The sequence below is a fragment of the Chaetodon auriga genome, chromosome 3 (assembly GCF_051107435.1).
Source record: "Chaetodon auriga isolate fChaAug3 chromosome 3, fChaAug3.hap1, whole genome shotgun sequence".
NCBI classification, from domain to species: Eukaryota; Metazoa; Chordata; class Actinopteri; order Chaetodontiformes; family Chaetodontidae; genus Chaetodon; species Chaetodon auriga.
In genome coordinates, this window is record NC_135076.1 from 11,759,239 (window position 1) to 11,772,838 (window position 13,600).

At 41.9% G+C, this 13,600-nt stretch overlaps 1 protein-coding gene across 1 annotated transcript; it reads right to left on the bottom strand.

Moving 5' to 3' along the window:
• Positions 1 to 8,339: 8,339 nt before the first annotated feature.
• Positions 8,340 to 12,983, bottom strand: ptgs2b (prostaglandin-endoperoxide synthase 2b). Its single transcript, XM_076725738.1, has 10 exons — positions 12,856 to 12,983; positions 12,392 to 12,508; positions 12,158 to 12,301; positions 11,883 to 12,026; positions 11,361 to 11,542; positions 11,152 to 11,235; positions 10,807 to 11,053; positions 10,253 to 10,539; positions 10,019 to 10,166; positions 8,340 to 9,414 (listed from the first exon to the last, which is right to left on the bottom strand). Exons 1-10 carry the CDS (start codon positions 12,914 to 12,916, stop codon positions 9,002 to 9,004), a joined length of 1,827 nt encoding a protein of 608 aa, XP_076581853.1. The 5' UTR covers positions 12,917 to 12,983; the 3' UTR covers positions 8,340 to 9,001.
• Between the last annotated feature and the right edge of the window lie 617 nt (positions 12,984 to 13,600).

Sequence of the window (13,600 nt, forward strand, 5' to 3'; positions counted from 1 at the left end):
ATCTCCTCTGAGATTCTCTTACAATTACGAGTTTACTGGCAATCAAATCTAAATGATATATCAGTTTCATTTTTGTACTGTTAACTACAGTACTGCAAGCTGACTTATGCATTTTTAAGAAAGAAGGCAATGAGGGATAGGCTGAATCCTTCAAAGTGGCCCATAATTGCAACTTAGAGCAAAGGGATAGTTAGACAGAAAAAAGACAGTTATTTCTCCCTTGACTCACTTGAAGGTAAAGCATAGAAGGCATGAAGAGAAAAAAGGTGAGCTCTGGAACTTTTGTCGGTCCCTCTTCTGCATCCGAATCATAAAAAATTTAACCCCTTCGGACAGGCAAAATTATCCCGGCATGTACAGTGAGTGGCTCACATGGTGCTGATATATTCTATGTTTTATCAACAAATCAACATTGAATCCTGGAAATGATATTTGTACATCATTAACTTGTTCTCCTGAATACACTGTGATGGCAAACGTAATGGCTGCCTGAATTTTGTTGATAGGCAGCAATTTTTTAGAGTGAATAAAGGTGGTCATGGCTTCAGTCATTGTACTTATTTCTGTATTAAACCAGACCAATGATGACCCCCAATGATGTGCGTGCATAAACATAACTGCAGATATTCTATTGCAAGATCAAATATTTTGGCTGGAAAACAGATGAAATCCTGTGTCAGTGAGGATTTGACTATTTTACTGGGTTCACTTCTGCTAGATGTTAATTAACACTTTTGTGTTATGTTAATAGAAGATGTGCACATGGCATCCTCTTCAAATTAGCAGTATAAGAACGCAATTTCTTGGAAACACAGATGGAGCAAATTAATTTTCTGGTAAAGCTGATAAACTCCTCAAATCATATGATAAAGACTAAAGCATGGCACATTTTCTGATCCGGCACAAATCACTGTTGAAAAATGAAACCAGTTTCATGATGTGGCAACACTGTGGTTGAGTTTGCATTATGACTTGACCCTGACATCATTACCACAACTGTTTCAGGACTTGAACGTAAATGCGTCATTCTGGGGCACTTGCTGAAGGGATTGATGCTGTCTTCTTCAGTTTCTAGTTAATTGTTCCCACAAGGTCGATAACATTCTAAGCTTCCTTTCTATTGCTTCATTCTTTGCATAAAGGAATGTTCTTAGAAACACAATCATGCCTAAACAGAGCATTATCCTTCTAAGAAAAGTAAGTCATCTGTAGTTGAAAGCTTTCATCTGTACCAAACCCCAGCTCATGTAACGACAGGTGTGATGATAAAACAATTTTAAAAGGAAAAACAAATTACGGGTATGATGACAACAAAACATTCCCCTTAATGTGACAGCCTCCCCATGGAGATAAGATTGCAAAAGAGTTTCATTGGGTAATCCAGCAAATTTCAGAGACGACTACTGAAACTCGTATTCATGGCTCAACATTTCACGGAGTTCTTAGTTGACGTCCGGAAGTACATGAACATGTAAACACGTCAACACACACCTAAACACTGACTAACACACTTTCTTTCCACCAGCATCCACACTCTGCTTAAAGGCGTTGCTTCCTTAGAAGAGCTTGCCTAAGAGATCTTGAAGAGCGAGTCTGAATGTGAAGTAGAGGGCAGCTGGACACCCACAAATCAAACACACACACATACACACGCACACACACACAAACGCATATTCATCAGCTGACATCAAGGTTACGTGCTGTTTCTGGATGGCAATTAAGCATCGCTTTGCTGAATGTGCTCCCAATCAGTCTCCGGGTGTCCTGCGTCTGTCCTGCCAAATTCTGGATCCCTGTGGAGACTGATTCACAGAGCTTTCCAACAAACACAAACATGTCATTTCACTTTGATGTCCTGGGAGAGATGAAATGAGAAGCATGTGTTCTATTCTTTGAAAGGGAAAAGTACTGAGAGATTTTCTAAGCAGGAGTTCATCGACTGAATTGTTACAAATCACACGGCTGTAGTCAGCACTCACGCTTTGGTACAAAGTTAGAGTGTTTATGACTTAAAGCTGCTCCACTTGCACCTCTATCATCTGCTTTCACCTGTGCAAGCTGACAAGGAAGCAGCTGCCTCATGTCATTCACATTAATCAATAAACCACAAGTCAGTACTTTGATAATTGTTTGTTTGTTATTCCAAAAAATGTTTCCGAAGCAACTTATTGAATGTGGAAGGCAGAGACAATTGAGTGAAAGGGCTGAGCAACCAGATATGACAGATATGCAAGGCGTGTCAAGGTATGAGAGCTCGAGACAATCTCTTACTAACATGGGAAAGCTTTCAAGAAATAACTGACATGTTACAGGTGAACTGTAACTTGTTAGTCACTAGAGTGATGTCTGAGAAAGCTCAGGACACTGACACCAAGGTCTGTGTGCGACAAGAGGTAATCAGCTCCTTACTATGAATGACATATGGGTGGTACCTGTCTGCATCAGTGCATGAGTGTGTGTGTGATTACTTAATTTCTGATGAAAACACGAACGTGTCAATTATCAGTGGACAAATAAATGTCACAATATCAGCATGGAGACACTGTTGATTTTATTACGTTATCTTGTGTTTTTTTAAAGACCTTATGAAACCGTGTTCCGGAAAGGAATTAGTAAATAGATAGAGTTGAAGTAATAGTTCAGCATTTTCAGACATATGAATACTATTACAACACTCTCATGTCTGTGCATTAAGGAAATGTTGGCTGGGAGGTGATTAGATTAGCTTAGCATAAAACTGGATGCAGGGGCTTGACCATGTCAGAGGATGGGACTTTAACTCACCTGTTCTGGTCATGCTCCAAAACGCACAACTTCTGGGAGGAGAAATTCCAGTGATACAGTGTAATACTTGGAAAGCAAGTCAACCCTGACTGTAATGTTGCTGTATGTGTGTATGTATGTCCAGGAGCTGGCGCAGGACGTCTCCGGTGAGTTTAGTCAGGATTGCTCAAAGCATCTTGAGTTATGAGTGGATAGTGATAGGCCTCGCACACTTGCACCAATCAATATGGCTCTCCAGATTCTGGTTAATACTCAACCCAAGAGCAAGCATACCTAAATACCTAATGAAATTCTGTCCAGTGAGTTTTAAGGTAGGCCGACGCATTTTTGGTGTTTGCAGCACCCCCTGGTCGGGCTTTAAATGCTTCAGTAGGCCTATTCCCAAACAAGGCCTGAGGATATATACCCAGATTTACAATGGCCGGACAAATTGTTAATGAATTATAGCAAGTTTCCTGCAAAGTCCTGCCCATTGAAAAGATTTTTGGTTGATGGTGGCCATGTTTTTTGACCCATCTTGGTCATTTAGAATAGAAAAGTATTTCAGTCCTGCAGTCCTGTACACTCATTTTGGTACTGATACAGTAGAAATCCAACAAGTTCCATTCACATCACTGTTTTTCAAAAAAATCAAAATAGCAGAAAATCCATCATGGTTAGAGCACATTGAGCTTGACTTGTGTGTCTGGTTTTAAGTCAATCATTAGGGCTTAAACCCTAAATTACACTGAATGAAGATGATAGGCTTTGTCCTTCATCACTTACATTACAATTGCTCAAGGAAGGGATCTCTTCATGGCTACTGTGGGCAGGAGGAATGATCACAGCGACGAATAACATATTGACACGTCAGTATCATTTTAAGATAGACTTGGAAAAATGTGAACCTATCATTTAACATGTATACTTTGAGAAAATAACTACTGAGGCTCTTAGTACAACTTGTAAAACCCATTTCATTAACTGATTAATATCAGGCTGAGCACAGATCCGAGAGTGAGATGAAAAAAGATCCTCTCTAAGATCTTTGGTATGTGATGTCATCCGCTGTGTTAGCTTCTTCAGGCTGTCAAATGGTTTTTTCATAATGTATAACAGTGATGCCCGCATATGTCCGATGGATGAGTAAGTGTGTGCTATGAGTGAGTATGTGCGATGATGTGCTATGACAGAACGTTTGTGTGATCCCTGACACTTAAACAGCTGTTTTGTGTTATTATTTTGTTGTTTTGTCATCCTGTGATGTCGTGTTGTAGACGGAGAAGGACTCCTCACCCCTGTGCCACCTTAAAAGGCTATGTCACAGATACTGTACCTAGTTTCTGTCTAAGGCACGTTCCTGTAAAGCACACGTCAGATGAAACATGCGGGTCTGTCTGGAACGGAAATGATCAGGTGTCAGGCATTCCTCCTCTCCGAAAGTCACAGAGACATACAGAACATGAGGGTCCGACCTTGGCAGGGCGAGAGTGTTAGATGTGGACTGTCTCTGCTCCTTGTTTATTTTTATCTTTCTGCCTTTCCTTAGACTAAACTTGATCTGCCTTTCTCTTCGTCTTTGTTTCTCTTTTCTGTCATTCTTTCCTTCCTTCAGTTTGCTTTCTTAGCTCAGACAGCCTTATTTTCAGTGTTTGTTTTCAACTGGTGCATATTTGTGTAGGTGACGCATGGGCTTCAACTACTTCCTGATGTAATGTTGATAATTAAGCAGTAATAGAAAACTACCAATACTTCCTTGTTTATCAAGAGTAATAAAGAGAATTGATCTCGACTGCTAGACGATGATGGTACATTTCCAGGATTTATCACTGGTCAATCAGAATTCAATATGATTTTCACCTGATGCTGCAAATGCCAATCTTGTGCAAGCCAAAAGCGACCGAACGCAAATGGGTGTAAACACACACGATGAAGATGAATCATCAGTCTTCTCTTCCTCCTACTTGCACAATGTCTCATTGTGTGTGTTCTCTTGCCCTTCCCTGTCTTCCTTCCAGTGGCGTCTCTTATTGTATATCCTATGGAATCACCAGAATTGCACATTTACTGTTTAGTCGTGGCTTCTTGACTTATTGTCCTGTCTCTAGAAATGTTTTAATCACCAGGTTCTCAGGGATGATTGATCGCAGTGACAGTTGACACAAATATACTCACAAAGAAAAAGCAGGTTATTATCACCTGACAACATCTCATATGGCGCAGGCTTTTCCTGACAACAGTAACTATGAGGTAAGCTATTGCCTGAAAAGTATGAAAAAAATGTTATTAGTGTGAGTATGTCAAGAGTCAGGCGATACCATTACGATTTCGAAAGAATGACATCATTGACAGTGACATATAGAGATCTCACCTGTGGCAGTCGTGTTGCCCCACCGGTGGCAAAACCCTACAAATCATCAGCATTAGGTGTCAGGAAGTAAGCTTAAAAAACATCCCATCCACATATGGGTGGATACAGGCTGAGGAAAACTGCAGCCACCATTATATGGGCTGTAATTATCAGTTGCTTAAGCACATTTACTGAAACACGGCTGCAGTTCTCACTGGGTGCAATCACCTCATTGTTACATACAGTGAGGCACGACGCCTCCATTTGTCCTGCATTCATTCAAAAGTTAATTCACACAGGGCAGAAACGATTGGTCCATTAATCCATCAACAGACAATTACGATTACAATTTCCAAGACGCTCCGAGCATGAAGTAGCCGAATCGTCTGCAGTTGAGTTGCATTGTGGGTAATGGAGGCACTAGGTTTCAATAAGTCCTGCTGCATCGATTCAGACCCCCTTTTATAAATGTCCATCGTGAGTGTGACAATGTTACCGGAGTTGAATGCTCAATTGTGAAGTACTCTCTTAATCAACTGAAGATATTTTGATTTCTGTGTGACAACAGCAGCAAATGAACTACAGGTTTTAGAATTTAACATTCAACACAATCATGAGTTTCTTTCAACGATTGTGTCAAAGCAGCTGAGAAGAACTGTGTACTCTCAGACTGTCTACATTTGTGATTGTAAGCGACAAGTGGCTTCCAGTGGGGCAGTGCCAGTGCTTCTCGTGCGGAGGTTGGTGGCTGCTCCCAGTTGACCCCAGTTCCTGCAAGGCGTCACGTAACTCCGACTGCGATCAGGGCCTCCACACTGGGTCCGGTTCCAGAGAGGTCTAGAATCGGTCAGAGGGAAAACACACACTGAAGTCTCCTGATCTTCTCCCACACCAGGGCCCACAGCCTGCTCATCCTCATTACACCCACACAAAGCACGATGTGCTCCCCCTGCTCTATCTCATAGACCAGGATCTGAGCATGCCACACATTGATGAACAATGGAATAATACTACTCACCCTCGGGCAACTGACAGTGGGGAAAGCAAATAATGTGCACACACACAATTAGGTCATTTTCATGCAGGGATGGGCCAAGTCCCTGTGACGGGGAATCCTACGCCTGGTCCTTTGAACGGCAGGACAAAGATTATGAGATGGAGGAGGAACTGTCCATCAGGTTCAGTTGAGATGACAACTGATGCACATGATTTAATTAATGTAATTTCCTCGCTTTCTGTGTGGGTTTGTGTTGAAGGCTCGAATCGTCCAGTGCGAGGGGAGGGAGCAAATGTGCTCTCTGTATCGGTTGTGAGAAACATGTGAATGAATGGGAAGATTTAGTTTGTCATTGTCTGTGTTTAGAAGGGATGATGCCCGGCGGCCTGACTCACCACTCTGTGCCGCCAGTCACGTCAACATTCCTTCCATCATGCTTGTTTTGGAATGGGCACCCTCAAAAAATAACTCTTCTCCTCTGTTGCGCTGCCAACCTATACTGCTGAGGCAAGTTTCCTGTACGCTTTTGGACTGGGGGCTAATCTTCACACCTCATATACAGTAAAAAACGTCATTTTATCCCTCTGCACATTTTCCCGGCAATGCTTTCACCAACCAATGGAAAGTTTTAGGGATGTGTATAACACCACTTAATGCCACTGACATGGACCTTTCCTCTTTGATACACATCATGTCACGTGTTCTTTCAGCTATCTAAAATCAGCACAAAGTTGTGTCAAAACAGAAGCGGTACACAGGAACCGTTGCTGGGAATATACCGTGGTATTATTCAAGGACACTAACTTTGCCTGAGGAATATGAACTGATAAAATTCTTTGATCTAATTAACAGACATACCCTCAAAGGGAAAGGGAAGGTTTTAGTGAGAAATTCCTGATCTGTTCCCCTTCAAATGATTTATCTCACCACAGCATATCTGTGACCCAGGTGATCATGCCTTGTTGCCTCTCAGCGTGCAGACCTCCTCAAGCCTGACAAGTGTCTGCATGTTTTATCTGATGCGCTGAAAATTGGTCTAGTGTGTGCGTAAGTGTTGAGGGCAATAGTGCAGGTTTCAGAGTAAAAGGACTCCTCAAACCCTCCTGGATGAGTTACGATGAAGGTGAATGTCATGTGTTACTTCATATTAACCTCATTGTGAGGGTAATTGTTTTTTGTTCATCGTCTGCTGTTCGCTTGCACTTTCAAACCTGCAGATAAGAACATGTTTATACTCACAGTAAGTGTGCATAAGTACAGTGCTAAAGTTTGAGCACGAAAGTTCATTCTTAAGAGAATATTCTTTATTTTGTTGACCAGTTTAGAGGTTGCCAATTGACCTAACCTGCATGTCTTTGCACTGTGGGAGGAAACCGGACCAGCTGCAGTGAGCATGCAAGATCGAGAAAAGCCAGCCGGCAGGTTTGAACTAAGGACCTTCGGCTGTGAAGAGCCAGTGGACCAAAGCGCCGCCCCCATATATTGAAACATATTTCAGCATATCTTATACTGATGATAATCATTTTATTTGGCCCTCTGGAGAAATTAATTTTTCCACTCTGTTAGTAATTTTACTCAAACTGTCTCACAAACACACACACACACACGCATGCGGTCCCCCCAGGTCCCTTTAGACTGAGCCGCTGCTGCACCAAGCTCTTACACCATGAATCCAACATGTTGAGAATTTCCCACAGTGCTGTCCCCAGCATTTGGAGTCTTTCATGCAATGATTTACACTGCATTCTTAAAATATCGTTTTGCTGTCATCCTAATCTCTCTGTTATTATACAAATACAGGAAACAAATTTGGAAACACATAGAGGTGAAATTGATTTATACAGCCGTGTGATACAACACCTACATTAATCATCTCAGGGATGTGTGAGTTCTTGACGGCAGTGTGTTCCTGCACTGTAACAGTCGGCCTTCATGGGTTTGTAAAATGGATTTTGGATTTGTCTCTTGCATGCCATACCCCGATCTCTGAAACCTATGATTTTAACTGATAAAAAGAGATCATCTTTTTCAAAAATACATTAATTCAACCACTGATACAATCTGAACTGCTACATGCTTTACACCCAGCACTTTCACTACTTTGTTTTGGGCGGCGGAAAAGCCTCTTTGCTCCCACAGTGTCATTCAGAGAGTTTATGTCAGAGCACAGTCAGAGCCACAAAGTGAAAACAACAACAACGTCAGCTGATTTCTAAGAAAGGAGCTCCTTTTCTTGGTAGCATTTATTGGTGTCAACCTAGGAAGTCAATAGGCATTGACAACAAAATGGCTGTTTTAAGCCAACATGATTGAATTATAACATTTCTATCAAATGAAAATATGATTCTAAACAACAGTGCAGATTCAGAGTTACTAATGTCATTTCAAATTACCCATGCCAATACACAGACTGGAGGAATAAAACATCAGTAAAACAATACTGAAAGAGGAATGTAGTTTTCTATTAAATGAGATCAAGAGAGTCAAGATCAGCCACTAAGTTCACTGTGAACATCACAAATATATCCTAGTACTGTTAAACTGCATTACAATGGAGTGAAATGCAGATTTATATTAGAAATATAACATATGCTACCATGTAGTTGAAACTGTAAACTAATCTTCAAGTATCAAGTTATAGTGACCGAGGTCATTACTGTAACAATAACTTACAATACAATGGATCTTTCAATAAATAAACACAACCACAGATGTTTGTTCTTGATAAGCAGATAAAAATATACAAAATCACGTGTTAAAAAAGCTGTCTCAGACTTTCCCATGTTCTCTTATAAATATATGACAATAAATAGAAAAATAAATAAATAAATAAATACACTTCTTTCTTTTTTTTTTTTTAAATGATAAAGTTAAAGGGAAATTCATACAAATTAGAGCTCAGTAGTCCTTTCTTTCAAAATGACCGTGGGGTTAATGTCACTGCTGCGTGAGTGGGACGTGCTCGAGTTGATGACCATAGACCCCGTCTCTTTAACATCGGGCACGTGAAAGGATGCCACGGGGCAGGGGGCCTGCACGTTGTTGCAGACGAGCTTCTGCAGGGAGGCGGTGTTGACGATGTCGAAGCCCACGCTGCCTCCGAATGTGCTGGGCTTCCAGTACTCCGGGGAGCAGATGGGGTTTCCCATTAAGCCCTTGAGGGAGTAAGGGGCCCCCATCTCCACCATGGTCTCCCCAAAGATGGCGTTAGGCCTGGGTTTCTCCACCAACAGACCCGGGTAGAGCTCCACGGCGTCGATGTGTCCGTACATCTCCTCCAGCACTGCAGCCATTTCTTTCTCTCCTGAGGAACACAAAGGAGGGAACGGTTTTAGTTAGCGCCTCAGTCTGGCTTCTCTCACTCGCTCAGCAGCTGCAAAGCCTGCTGCTAATCTAAATATGAGCTCTGTGTTTTGGCTGATTGAAATCCAGCAAATAGTAGATAAAAATGACCTCTCTTCTTGCCTTTGCCTCCACCTTCTCATCTTTTCTTGTCTCTCACTGATACTTTTTATATTTAGATGAAATCCTCTTTCCTCATGGACTTCAAATCTTCTCCTCTCAAGCAGGAGGCCTCTCCTGTCTGTTTATATCTCGCTCTCTTGTGATGACAATCTGCTTACTCTATCTCAAGATGAAATGAACATCTGGTTCTTAGTGTCACGCAAATAAATTCCTAACCTCCAAAGCTGCTGGGGACTGAAGCTAGGTCCAGACCATTTCTTTAATAGGAAGTTAACTATGACATAAGTTTTAACATGCAGCAGCTGGACACAATTCTCAAGCTCATATTTAATTCCTGCAATTTGAGGCAACATTTCCTTTTACTTCATGTTGATAAGAACCTCTTCACTAATCTTCTGACTCTCTACCTGCAATCATTGGGAGAGATCTTGACTTTGTCTCACCTGTCATGTCTTCAAAAGAGCTGTAGGGCTTCATGGAGAATCTCTTCCTGTAGGCATTCAGGGACTGGTAGCGCATTTGTCTGCTGTTTTCAATGGACTTGATGGCCACATACATGATAGGTCCTGGGACATTCCGGCCACCAGCAACCTAAAAAAGGTCAATGGAAACTCAGTTAAACAGCTGTGTGACAATCGAAATGGAAATGCTGTGACTACTGCTCAAGCAGTCCTTACCCGTCCAGCAATCTGCTTAGAAAATGAGTCCACAAGGTTGCTGATGCCATGCTCAGTCACCACAGAGTTGTTGAAGACAAACTGTTTGTAGTTGTAATCTGTCTCCTCAATGTGGAAAGTGTCAGGCATCAGTGGGTGCCAGTGGTACAGGGTGTTGAACTCGGATGCAATGCGGTTCTGGTACTGGAAGCGCTGGTTGAACAGCAGCTGTGGGTCAAACTTGAGCTTGAAGTTATAGCCGCTCAGATGCTGCACGTAGTCCTCAATCACAATCTTGATGGTCTCTCCTACAGAACAAATGATTCAATGTTTTAATAGAATGCAGATATCATTCTTAAATATGTGGTCTGCTTATTGTTACTTCACTTAAATGTGGTTACATGGTTGCAAGCAGACAATTACTGATATCAAAAGCACAATTTCCTCTTTCATAACTCCCTTGTGCTATATTAGTACCAAGTGCATCACATGCCTTTCATGTTATCATTTTGATGTAATTTCCAGCTACATTACAGCAGAAGTCTGGGGCAGTTGTCAGAATCTCATGAACTCACCAATCAGAATGAGCCGTGAGGTCTGGAAGAGCCTTTCGTCGTCCCAGTCAGGGTGGACCTCCTTCAACACGTCGCACACCCGGTTGTGTTCCCGTAGCCAGATGGTGGCGTACATCATCAGCCCGGGGACCAGTCCGAATGCCTCGTGGCCCACGGCAAAGCGGTGAGATTCGGGAACGTGAGGAGGGTAGTGCATCTCAGCGCCCACCTCCTTTACAGTTGGGGGGTACACCTCTCCATTCAGGATCTGCAGCATTACACAAGAGAGGGAGCAGCTGTTTGAACACTTGTGTGGTCTGAAGCACTGGGCTGTTTAAATGACAGTGTAGTTGTCTCTTCTCATACCTGATATTTAAGCTTGCCATCCTTGAAGAGTCTGAGCTTGTGCTGCCTCGCCAGGCTGTCTCCATAGATGTGGTTGAGGTCCACCTGAAGCAAAACCAAAACCATTAATACATGTTGCATTTTCAACAAATTACCTATTCACAAATGTGCTCTCTTTGGCTCTCTTTCCTGACTAAAATCTGATGTGGTCTGATATCTGCTGTGCTTACCCCATGACCTGTAGCTACGGTAAAAGCAGGTCCTTTCTTCATATCAGACTTGAAGAACTGGTGGGTGAAATGCTGCGCGAAGAATGCAAACATCAGACTGGTGCCCTGTGGGTCCGGGATAAACTGTCTTCTCATCAGTAGCTTCTCCGCCAGTAGCTTAGCATCGGGTAGCTCCTTTTTACCTGGGGAGGCAATTAAGAAGGTTGCAGTAAGCACATGGAGGTGTAATCCAGAATCAGGCCAGTTGAATAAACCTACTTTGACTTGCAGGAAAAGCTATGACTGAGGTTTACTGTTATTCTAAATTCCTGAGACCCATTCAGTGTAAAATTAGGAAAAAGTGGTTTCGTGTTCTTTAGTTTTGGCTTTGCTGTGTTCCCTCAGCACATTTTCACTCAATCCAACAGAGGAGACAATTTCAGTGTGTGCACTTTGAGTGATGTAATGGGGCCAAGCCACTCTTGCTCAGTATTCAAGAATCTGAGAAAACTGGTTCTCCGAAGGCAGAGAAAGCGTACTCACCTACTACTCCCATAGGGGTTGGGCAATCCTCTGGCACAGGGGGGAGGGTGCGCGTATAGTAGGAAAGGTTGGAATAGGCCTCCCAGCTTTTGTAACCATAATCCGCATTGAAAGTTGGAGGGCTATCAATCATGTGGGATCGTGCTAGAAAGAAAGATAGCATTTGATGATTAGTCTTAACGCTCCTCTACAACCTGCTGTACAAATGATTAGATGTGTGATGAAGCAGTCTAAAAATCTATCTTCTCATTTTGCCTTGAGGTGGAAGCACTTACATGTCAGCACATAGCTCATGATGAAATCCCTGAGGAATGAGATGTTGTTGATGATGTTCCAGAAGCCCTTGAAGTGGGTGAGTAGGTGGTGGACAGTGTTGGGCGACGGCTTCAGGGTAATTTTGAGCCAGGTGAGGAACTCAGCTGTAAAGGCCAAGAAGGAAATTATTGAACAGCTCACCTCAATAAATATGTTGTCATTTGAAATTCACCTCATATGCCCTTCATACTTACGTGTTGTGCAGTTTTGTCCATGATATCCTGTGCGTGTGCAGTCGCACTCATAACTATCTGTTCCAAGCGCTGTGCAGACGCCCCTGTTCTGGCATGGTGCTGAGCAACATGGGTTACCTGTAACAGGTAACGTTGGGCAGTTATTGAGAATTCACTTCACCTCAGATACCAACACAAATCTGTTCGAGAAGCCTCAAAATATCATTGAATCCTCCCAAAACACTTCAGTATTTGTTACACTAGAATATAATAAATCCATCCTAATGAAGATAATTTAATGTTAAACTCTTAATGTTATTATATTACTATTTATTCCGTATCAACATATTATGAGTGGTTTGTAATTACAAGGTCTTCTGATACAAAAAATAATAAAAATCCCAAATGAAAACTTGAGGCACCTAAACCACACTTCTGGCATCTAGTTAAGCTCTTAGATATCATTTTCTGTTTTCTCTACTTACCAGCTTCGCAGACAAGAAAACCCAGTGCCAAGAGGAAAACCGCGAATATGAGTTTGTTCATAGTCCACAGACTTTGTCAGCGCCTCTTCTGCTTCCCTGCTCTGTGCTGTTGTTCGTCCGCTGTCTCTCTGAGGATGGCAGTGTGTGTGTGTCTGACTTGCTCGCCGAAGCACGGTTATAAACCTGCGGAGGGTGACGTCATGCTTCCGGGCAGCGTGAGTGCGTCTCTCCTGATCTCCAGCTTCTGTTTTCTGCGTGTTCTATCAAAACGTCTAAAAAAAATTCCAGCGGTCACACGGCAAGTTGTTAAAGTATGGGACTTTACAGAAATGTGATTTATTTTCACATTTTGACTAATGTCTCTTAAGTACGAAAGCAGCCTCTTTGACAATATCATATCATATTTTGTATGCACTGTATTTTCACAAGAGGACGACCATGATTAAAGATAATATCATTATTTATTTTAACAAATGAGAGCTGTGGCTTATAACTAATCAATGAGCATTGAGAAATTAAAAAAAATGTAATGCACTATTTGATTCATGAGAGATTAGCTTCTAATGTGATTTTTCCAAGAGATGAGGTGATGAAAATGAGATGATTACATTTACTTGACATGTATGAAACCTACAGAGCCACGAATGACTGTAGACAAGAGGCGCACTCTCTCTTTTTAATTTTTTTTTTTTTTTTTTTTTTTTTATCTATCATTTTATTTTATTCTAAAATGAATTCTTTTTTT